This window comes from Bolinopsis microptera, chromosome 6, assembly GCF_026151205.1.
Source record: "Bolinopsis microptera isolate Bmic1 chromosome 6, MBARI_Bmic_1.0, whole genome shotgun sequence".
In the NCBI taxonomy this organism is placed as follows: Eukaryota; Metazoa; Ctenophora; class Tentaculata; order Lobata; family Bolinopsidae; genus Bolinopsis; species Bolinopsis microptera.
This window is the reverse complement of record NC_087077.1, coordinates 18,117,218-18,128,637: the sequence shown is the minus strand read 5'-3', so window position 1 is coordinate 18,128,637 and position 11,420 is coordinate 18,117,218. Positions and strand designations below refer to the sequence as shown.

Here is an 11,420-nt window from a genome sequence, read left to right as displayed (position 1 = left end):
CAAGTAACTAAACAGGAATTAGGAATCCATAAAGTTATGAAGGTATACCTAAAATATGCTCGCATTTTTAACCTATCCTGAGTATTTGTGGCCAAGTTTTAATAATTATTTAAAAAATAATCCTCGCCGTTTGATCGTTACCTGTAATTGTATACCGTAATCGTAACGGTACAGCTAACAGCCCCGACAACAGAACTTGTCACTGATGTTATACGGCTTCCCTGCCAATAATTACCGACCGTAATGGCGGTATATGGTAAAAGTAGATGCTATGGTTGTAGCTATGACGTATCTGTTACTGTAGGACGGAAGTGACGGAAGTGACGTTTAAAGGTTTATTTATAGGCTTTTTTGGGGAGGAAACTATCAGAAAGCTCTTGCGTTCTTTGATTCCGTTCATTAATGAGCTTCACTTCATCTCAAGCCGTGCGTTTTTGTTGTAACTTTGCTACTTTCGATTTGTGATACCTATATCATGCAGCAGAAGTCAGGCGTATGTGGTATGGTAGATTGTTTAAATCTCTTTCACATGACTGAGTTTAAGAATTTATCGATACGATGATCTCTCATCTCAGTCGATGATCGAAACAACAATTTAATTAATCTAATGTCCAAGATCACATTACTATTGCTGAAGCCTCTTTTGGTTCTGTATTGAATTATTCATTGGGGTATTTAATCAACGTTTTCGTAAGCTTTAAAGACTTTAACCCAAATTTGTGGCATTTTGAAAACCACTCCTAGTTCAACTGGCTCGTAGAAATCATAGGAATTAGGAGAGAATCCTTGACAAATGAACAATCTCCATGGAGCGCAAACTGTAAAATTGTTAATTGTGTTTACGCCCCAGTTTTAGCCTTTGTCGCCGTGTTTTTGTAAATTTCCCTTGTTCTTGACTAGGGCGCTGTAGATAACAATGAACAGCTCAATAACCTGCACACTAGACCAGAGTCTCAAGTTTACACTAACTGTATAATAAACTCTCGTTTATTATAATAAGTGTGTTGATCTCGGTAGGGGGTCCTCCTCATGCTACCTTGCCTGTAATTTACAGTCCTTGTGTCGAGTTGTTGTTTGTAGTCCGTCACAGTTTACGCAGTTACAGTATATATACAGCTTACATAATATCGTACTGTATTGACGTGTTATAAATTGTAACAATTAACTAAAAATGAGGCCACCTTAATATAGGCCATCCTAACATGAGGCCTTCTCGATGAGGCCATCTTGTAACCTCGGTACATTTTCCTTCTTTAACTCTCTTTACTTGCTGTATTCCGCATGATATAAGTTACACTATAGTGCTGTGCCCCGTACCTCCGTAGTAGTAGTAGTGGTTTCCTTTCAACACCCCTTATATAGGGGCCCTACTTTCACAATATATGTACTTGGCCCCCACTTAGCCCTCACCGCCCACGGTCCAATACTGCTCTGCAAATCAATTCGCATGTTCACGATATTATCATGCAAATTAGATATCGGTCGGGCAGGTTAATAGGATCATATCTCTGTGAGATATGTGATATTGTTGACTCTTGCTGAACCTTGTTCTGCAGATTGTTTAACTGCAGTTATTATTATCTGTTGATCTGGTTAGTAACCACTTTTACATCACCAGTACACCTGTTCACACTTGTTTATATATCACTTAATTCTCCGACAACATGGTGATACCTAGGGGTAGTCCATCTAGGGCGAAAATCATCAAGAGCAGCCCTGATCTTCCTTCCGCACGTACGAATTATTGTAGGTCTCTCTGTTATTTTCACTATTTTTGTAAGCTTTAATTTCATAAGAACTCATTAGATAGATAAATTAGTTTGTTGTACTAAAGTAGGTATCTCTATATCTAGCTAGTCTGTTGTTCACGTGCGCCCGACAAACGTACAGAACGTTAACCTCTCTCACGAGCAGTACTAGCCTCCCCAGATATGATTACTTTCTAGCAATCAGTCGCCGCTCTGACAGAGTAGCTCAGATGATATACTTCAGCAAATCGTAGCTCCATGTTACCTGCTGCCAGCCGCGTGTGCTGCAGGCAGGCAGTGTATTATATCAAGTTAATTATATAGTGCAGTCATATCAAGGGGGGTCCACTGTTCGTCTGTTTTTGTTTATGTATCACTCTGAAAGATTGTTTGCTTATTGCGCTTAATTGATCCCATCGATGATGTGGCTTGTGAGCTGGAAATGCCAATCTTCTTTAGAATAATTTACCCTTATTTAAGGAAAATAGATTACAGGGAAATTGTTTCCCCCCCCCCCCCCCATGTTTCTTAATGTTTTTGAGTGGATGATTGGTTGAAGTAATAAGGTTATTTGCTTCTCCACAGTGAGCTGTGTTGAGCATCGTCTTCTTCCTCCGCTAGTTTAGTCCGCCTATTGAATAGTATTATTAAGTTCCTAATGTCCTCCTAGAGTCATTACCGCTATAAGCCAGTCAATGACCATGTTATTGCCAGCAAATTACCGGCTATATCTACCGACTAATGAACCGACCCAACCGACCATCTTCGGTCGCATTGTCGTCAACACAACATGGCTAATGCCCACACTCCACAGTATTGTATACCATATTCCGGCTTTATTACACTTTCCCGGAATGTTTCCGATTTCAGCTCCCCTTGTCCCACCCTGAATATTTTGCTTTTGAAAAACTTATCTATACTTCACGTGCTCAGTGCTTATCAGGAGCCTGCTGGACTGTGTTAAGGTGTAGACCGGTGGGGGCACAGCATTATACGTCATGTAAAACACAGTTCACAGGAATTTGTGGCCTTGTGGAGCTGCATTTTATGAGTTTTAACATTCAGATTCCAGTGCCGTTCTTTCCAGTGGCTCTCCTTCAAGCTCTGTTATCATTAGTTGAGACCTTTAGGCTGCTGTTAATGGTTTAATGTCTACTAATGAACACTCATGGGAACTGACTTCAACGATAATATTACCTGATGTTTTATTATCAGCGACTCATCGCAAATCGTTTCTTGTTAATAATCAGGTAAATTTCAAATCTAAAACCTGAAAATTAGAAAAAATTCAGCGCTTATCAATGGGTCGTATAAACACATCTCTGATTACAAGAATATTCTGGAAACACTGATAGTATCCATCCTCCAGACATCCTTACTGCCGCATACTTGTAATATTTGACGATCCTTAGCAGGGTTTTAAAACAAATTCTAGACAATATCATGGTAATGGTTGACTGGACGGTAATTTCCCGTCTTCGTGCCAGTCAGTACCTAGTACGGCTCTATTCGCTGAACAAGTTCAATTATGTCGTGGAGAAGTGACTGTGTTGATGTGAGTGAGCTGGTGGCCGTGGCGCGACCTCAGGTCTAGCGTCCGTTTCAGAGAATTTAGAAGTTTTTGTTTGTGTACATGTGCTTTTGATCTCTAATTTGCAACTGCTGATAAATTAGGAGAGAGAGATAAATTGGATTATATGTTTTGATTGCGAACTTGTTCGAACATGCACGGATCTTTCCCCGGAATTTCTAGCTTCATTAAGTTTGTGATATCGAGTCATCGAGTGTTCCATTGTCCTAATCAATTGTAATGTTTATACTAAATGTGTTGATATTTCTGCACGCTTTGCACAGGAGCTTGGCTGTGGCGGTTAACGATTGTCGACAATAAACAAAGGCTTTTGTGATATGGTTTACAGTTTCACACGCTTCAGGGCACAAAGCAGCAATTTAACAAGAATGACTCTCAATCTCTCAATTTAATACAGGTCATAGCTTTTACAAGAAAACTTTTACTTGAAAGAGGTGCTCGTCTTACATCTCACTTTACGGTTCTAACCGCATTGACCTTCACTTCCATCATCAACCTTAGTTTGACACCGCAGAGTTTAACCGCAATTTGTTGATTTAACCGCTCTTTGACCGTTTGTTATGGTGAACACTTGACAGTGGAGGTGACATTTGACCCTGCTTTATGGTAGTGTGAAGTGTGGTATTGTTGTCCAGCACCAAGAGCTGGATATTTACAAGGTGATGGGTCCACGCCCCGGGGTTGCTACATACCTACCCTAACCTATCACGTTGTTAAACTTCTACCAGCCCAGCCCCAGAGCTGCGAACTATGACGGTTAATTCAATATCTCAGTGTCTACCCTGCTCTCATATCGGGCTACCTAATTCGATTGACCGGGAGAACTTGCACTGTCATGCCCAAAACCTCCCTCAAATTTATATTGTCCCTAAATTCCGGTGAGAGCCCTGAACAGATCTTCCCTTTGAACGTGCGCCTCCATACCAACTTAACGTCTCGCAACATGAATTTCATATGCAAATCAAATCACTCACCCTCTCTCTCTCTCTCTCTCTCTGCCTCATAGTGGATTGAGTGAGATCACTTTCGTGGTATGCGGGCCGGGCATGTGTTTACCTGCCCGTAGATACCTTCTCTGCGACACTCAGGGGGGGAGACAGTGGGGTATTTTGGGGTTTGTGTCGTGGTAGGAAACAGTCTGTGAGGACCAGCTGTCTGATTAAGTGGTTTTGAAATTGAGGGAATGAGACCATTTCCCGACTATCCGCACCTTTGTAAGGTTGTAACAAGGACGGTAACTTCCCCCGCCCTTCTAGTCTTGCCCCCCCCCCCCTATTTGCACCACCCCCCCCCCCCCCCCCTATTTGATATGTTGGAGTTCTGTCACACAGGTATCTTATTTCCCATTACCATTCCACAAATTCGTTAGTCCCTCTGCAGGGTTAGCCAATGATCAGCGGTTTTTGTTAGCTTGGTAGGTGTCGGCTGGGTCTGCAATAGCGGTGTTACGCAAATATTGTGGTGAATTGTTTTGTTAGACTGATTTGTTAGGTTTTAGGCTGTTTACTCTGTTCCAGCTAGTATAGGCTATCCGCTAACCTATATTTGATATCTTTTCAGATGGAATTTTTGTAACTTCAATTTTTTGTAACTCCATTTAGCTTGCTTATTACTATTTACTTTAATTCTGCCCGATTCTGTAAACCGTCATGCTCTGCCAAAATTTAAAACTATTTCTGTTAAATTGAGAATTTATTGCTTGACTCAATATATTGCTGATCATCGTTTCTGTCTAAACAAAATCACGTTTGAATTATGCATGTAAAATAGAACTCGTAATCGTGCTTAAACTCAACCACAAGTGTTCAGAGAATGAGCAGTTCCGCTAGTTCTCTGCTCAAGACAGCTCCGATTTCAGCTATCTTTCCTCATCATGCTGGTCTAAAATGCCAGACTAACCTGACTTTGTTCCGGTGTCAAGTTATCGTTTGAGACAGTTCATGTTTCCTCTTATCTGATAGACGGGATTGTTCGAGTAATTGAATTGCATGCACTTCAATTTATAGACAACTCCTCATCATTACTTTATACAACCGTTCCATGTCAAATGGTCACTCGGATCGCCATTTCGTCCAATTTGCCGTCACAAATCGCTCATTTTTAACCGTTTCATAGTTTTCAACGGAATGTGTCTGTTTCGAGCACTTTCTTCCCATCAAATATTCCCACGTTCCAATATGGTATTATAATCCGAAGTAAAGAGTCTAAAACTCAGGATTATGACGTCATACCCTACTTTCTCACACCACTCACTACCTACATCATTTATTTGTGTGTTCTTTGGAACCCGCTGAAACCCAGACATCAAAGGAATCTGGTAATACTATTCAAAATGATATACTCAAGTGAAAGCTTTTTCTCCTCCTCTCTTACCAAGGTATGCATGTATATGACATTAAGCTGATGAAATGAATATGTTACATATTTTATCCATTCCCACCATATATATATGCGCGTGGTATGGGAGGTATGAGCCCATGTTTTCATTACTAACCGATGCTATTTGTTTGATAGGTAGGTAGATGGGGTTCTTGGATAATGATGGGTTGTTACCTGTTGCCATGGCAGTCAAAAAGGACAAGTAAGTCTAGCCTATTTGATCATTGACAATCTGAATATTTCAAATTTTAACATGTTTAACCGAATACCGATCATTTGAGGTATTATATACGAATACGTTCCCTGTGGGTGTGAATGTGATAAGCCATGACTGCCTTGTGACTATCCACAATTCTCAAACTCTGTGAATTCCTGTGATGTCACGCATTCTTTTACCTGATGTTTTGATCACAATATTTCACTTTTCAGGCCGCTGGTGACTCATCTGCCACACGTACGTAAAGTAATAGACGAAGCGCCGCCAGAATACATCATAATGATCGTGGTAGCCTTCCTAGAGGTCTTTGCAATGACCATCAGCTTGGTTCACATTGTCAACAAACATCGAGCCTTCATGAGGTAATTGGGTATAATCTGATTACAATGTCCTATTTATAGTTAGCAGCCAGTTTGGTAAATACCAGTTTCAATACAGTAGTTTGATTTTATCAACTGGTCGGAAATGTGGTTCAATTTAATTTTTCCTTCTTAGATTTCACTCTAATTCTTTGTTTTCTGCCCCTACTAGCTTTCCGACCAGACTGACTTTTTAAAAGATACGAAATGGGTGGGCCCTCTAGAAGAGGCTTCTTATCAAATTCCTTGTTGTCTCATTCGTCTGCTATTATTCGAGATAAAACGGACAATTATTGGGACAATTTGGGGCTGTGACTTTTAGGGCACCGACTTCGCATATTATTCCCGATATGCTCGGTGGCGCGTCACCTGTCACGTGTCTGACGGCACGTGCTAATCGCTGAAACACAACCAGTGTTGCTAGGAGCCGGCAGTCTGCAAACTTTACTTTGATCTGAAGTATACAGACCTCTTATTGTCCTTTTAGAGAGCTGATCACGTGCACCTTCTTTATAACTACCTCATATCAGTGAGTGTGTAAAACCTTCACGTGAATGTGTTATACTGCAGAAGTGCACGTGTTTTAGCTTCTGCAGTTGGACAAAGTATCCAAGTGGATAAGTCGAGCCTCAAATTATATTCAAAGTGTACAATGTGTGTGTGTGTACAAGTTGCGGGAGAGCATGGTACTCAAGTACATTGCACATTTTACCTACATCCGATGTGACAATGATAATTACACGTTGAGAGAGTGTACTGACAAATGTACATTGCCCGTTTAAACGGTACACTCTTAATTTGGCAGTTGATAGAAACATCAAGCGATCATCATCACCTCTTGTTAAATTAATTAATTGATTATCAATTATGTTATCACGTTATATTTGAAACTTGAAACTAATTGGTTATGTTTCAGGAACAAACCGGGGATGGTTGGTCCGACCATAGGACTTCTGTCTTTCTACTGGGTCATTGCCACGCTAAATCTGTTGGGGCTGTTCGTGCTGCGGGCTAACTTTCTCTGTCAGACTATATGTGAGTTATTATAACTTAATTTACTATTATTATACTTTAGTTTACTGTATATTTGATACCATACTTCCTTCAATATTTATAAATACTACTACACGTTTTACCATGCTCGGTGACCTGAGTTACTGAATATATGCACATGTTTTACATGCTACCTTAATATGTACTCCTTGTCATTGTCACGCACGAAGATCTCGTTTATAAGAAGAGGATTACAGAATGATGCTTAATTTGACCTAATGGCCTCAATAAAGATTTTAGATGGGCGTTAGCTGTAAAATGTACAGTGTTTAGTGGATAAGTTAGTAATAAAATATACTAAGTTCAGTAAATGAGTTAGTTGTAAAATGTACAGTGATAAGAAGGCAAGTAATAAATTACATGTAATGGTGTGCGGAGTGTGTCCATTGTATTAGACATACGAATATTTCATTTATTCAATTTGAATGTGGGAATGTTTGGGGCCCTACAGAACAAGGCCCCGCCTGTTGCTATATTTAGGGTACCATTTCACGTCATTACCCATTAATCATAGTTGTTACGGACGTCCTGGACGAACTTTAAAAAGGTGCCGAACTGGACGAATTTTTTAACGAAATAGACGAACTTTAACCGAACTTTAAACTAAGATCACATATGCTATAGATTATTTAGATAACAATGATAAGTTGCGAGCTGTTGCTATAATTGATGCTTAATTGTAATCTGTGAACCAGCTCTGTTTATATTGAAGTACTAGTCATGATCTGTTGTTGATATAGTTATTTTTTCAATACAAGTATGTATAACTATCTAACTGTATCATTTGTTTACAAGTGTAATAGTGATCGCACCTAAGCCATTCATTATAAAATCAAAACATATGCCAAGAAAATTTACGCAACGAATTTTCACGAATTTTCACGAATTTTTAAAAGGTGCCGAACTGGACGAACTTTTCGCATTTCTTCGACGAACTTAACAACTATGCCATTAATACGCCACTCAGCCACAACTCTGTAAATGTAGCAATATGACTGGTGTGTCTGAGACTGGAAGGTGTAATTCTCACACAGTCACCATGCTTCTCAATCGTTAGGAATGGATTACTGCCTACTGGTCGTAGTTTCTCACGGGAACTGCTAGTTCCGAGTATATCGTATTATCAGTTTTCTTAAGGCCTGTAAAATGTTTGGGATAAGGATTTGGGCTCTCATGATAGGGAAATTTGTAAAGCACTGATACAGAAAAAGAAAAGGTTATTAGATGTTTCCCGTACAATACACGTAACTGCACGTTCTGATATATATTTAAAGTTAATGACAAATATCCCGCAGGCTCCTGCTATGACGCACTGATCGGATACCTGTTCGCGGTCCTGCTGATCGCCTACTCTAACGGCAAACTCTCCTACCTCTCGATCCTGCGCTGGCGAGAAGTGGTTGCGTCCCCGTACTCCTGCTCCTTCATATGCTGCTGGGGCGGGGTGGCGCAACCACGTGCTGAGCGCGCCGTCACGTACATCCTCCAACTACCAGTGATCCACTGCGCCACCTCACTTGCTGAACTAATCTGCGAGAACGAGGAGTTGTTCATTTACCCAGCCCCCCTTACCAAGTCGTACATCACGTTTGGACTAAAGTGTGCTCAGGGGATTTCCCTTCTCTTTGCGCTCGTTGGGTTTCTGGTGTTGTGTCGGGCTGCTTCCATTGTCTCGCCCCGGACGTCCCCCTTTTTAAAGCTCATTTTTTATAAATCCATCTACATTTTGTCAGCTATACAAGGACACGTGCTGCTGTATCTAGCTTTCCACAAGATTCTCCCGGCAGCAAGTGATATAGCTCCGATAACGAGAGCTATCGTGTGGGCTAACTTCGCTACGGTTACGGAGTGTGCATTCTTTTACTTCATTGCTATTAGACTCTACAAAGTCAAAGAGTATACTGAATTTCAATCTTTCAAAACAAGAAAAGTCTCCAAAACGCTTGAGAGGGTCGAAAGTAGAGATGCGTTCTACCGGTCCACTTTTGAAGGAAAGAAGATGTCAGGAGATTCGACAGGAGAAGATTGCTCAGAAGGAGCCTCAGCAAGCACTCCAGAACTGGAGCTAGACAAGCAGGATCTGGTTAACTTGAAACTGCTGGGACTCAAAGTCAAACTCCCAGCCGAGGTTGACGAGACTCACTCTATGTCCAGTTTGAAGGGCCACAACGCCCTGACCTTGAGTTCGGACGAGGAGCCGGTGAAGTACAAGAAAGGCAAGCTAAAGAAGGGAGTTCCAACCTTCAGATCTGTGGACACAATGTTGCATCCAACTCACCACCAGTCCACAACTCCAAAATCTGCTCATCTGACTCAGGGAGACAAGGCGGCCACGATCGGATACACCAAGTTACCCATCAAGGAACAGGACGAGGACGTGCCCAATATTGAACCCAAGATACGGATTGTGGGAGGGAAAGTTAACATTTCACTTAGCTCCAGAGATCTTGTGAAACTCTGCCAATCCTCCAGCAATACCGAGGATGTGAGAAATTCCATTCCGATAAGCTTGAGTCTTGAGAAACTGACGGACGATGATGTCTCTGTGTGTTCTCCAGATGATAGGAAGGACCATGTTCCTCACCCGATTCCGAGAGAAAAAAATCGGGTAAAATTCGAAGAGACTGATCAAAAGAATCGCCATTCAATGCAGTTTGTGAAAAGCTTCAACTACAGTCAGCTGAACAGTTCGGATGGTGATTCAGAAAGTGAGGGCACGTGCGAGCTGGAACATTCCGCGCGAAACCCAAATAATCACCGGAAAATAACGGATCCTTCTCAATACGTCAGTAAAATCAGCCTTGTGTGATTTTGGATTTTATTTGTTAGGGCTTTGTAGATATTCTGGCGTTGTCTACTCGAAGCTATGAGGAATTACCAGCTCGTTATTTTGATCTGTTTTTAGGTCAATTACTTTAGTTATTTGGTTCGTTAAAACTTGATGTTTGGCAAACTGTGTGTTGTTATTTAGCAACATGTTAGGCGCGTTTAGATTAAAAACTTAGTGCGCTTTTAAAGAGATCACGTCAAATTTTTTAAGTTGGCCAAACTAGTAGAAATAGGGCCCTCGATCTCATATGTTCGTTTAGTTTCTTATTTTTTAAATTTTGAGTCCATGGTGATCTCAACTTTAGATTCTTTACATCGGGCAAGCTTAGCCAGATTAATGGCAGGATCTTGACTGGATTTTTCAGGATTTGACAGTATTTGTCAGATTATTTATGAATTTGATAAGTTGTGCCCAATGTTCTAGAGACTGGTGATGCATGCTATAATTGTTTAGTTTTTGTTTCCTCTGGGCTTAGTTAACGATCGAACCCAAATTTGTAGGTTTCTCTAAAAGCGAAAGAGATAAGATATTTATCTAATTTACAGTAATATTTATTTATTTTCAAAGACAGTCAATTTTCAAAGTCTTCAGTTTTTTCTCTAATCATGAACATGAACACTTTGGTAATGATAAGTTAAAAAATAAACGACACAAAAGATTTTTAACCTGGCGATTTAACTTTGTATTACTTACACAGTTATGTAAATTACATCATTGATTAATTATGTAAGTTACATAACTAAGTGTGTAACATGTATATTTGGTCATGAAATGTGCTAAAAATCATGATCGTTTGTCAAACACATGCAATTGCAATTTATTTGTTTTAATAATATTGTTATCTGATTTTGTTGAATTCTGATTTTATTTATGGTTATAACAAATACACGCAGTATTTATAGTTGAATGTCCTCAAATTGAATTGAAAGTTTCTTGTCACAACTTAATATTTGAATGCACTTCCCGCTTCCCTGCCCCCTTTCCTCCGAGCGTACTAAATCACTCTCGAGATGTTTCTAAAAGAGCCCCTGCATTCTGCTGTTCAAACCAACATAAAATGACTGATTCTGAATTACACCACATGACATGGGATAATATGTTTCAATGTATACTATATCGGCGATAAACTGTTTTTATCGCGTGACATGAGCATGCGAGGAAGTATGTCCAATTTATCGTGATAGGGTCGGGGTTTAAGCTTATCACTATCAGCTGATGTTGAGATTATGGATTGGGTTAGGGT

The 11,420-nt window shown here is 40.3% G+C and overlaps 1 protein-coding gene across 1 annotated transcript; it reads left to right on the top strand.

Moving 5' to 3' along the window:
* The first annotated feature begins 5,851 nt into the window (after positions 1-5,851).
* LOC134816663 (uncharacterized) lies at positions 5,852-11,118 on the top strand. Its single transcript, XM_063825616.1, has 4 exons — positions 5,852-5,920; positions 6,148-6,297; positions 7,211-7,329; positions 8,643-11,118. The coding sequence occupies exons 1-4, from the start codon at positions 5,862-5,864 to the stop codon at positions 10,154-10,156; spliced, it is 1,842 nt and encodes a 613-aa protein (XP_063681686.1). The 5' UTR covers positions 5,852-5,861; the 3' UTR covers positions 10,157-11,118.
* Positions 11,119-11,420: the final 302 nt, after the last annotated feature.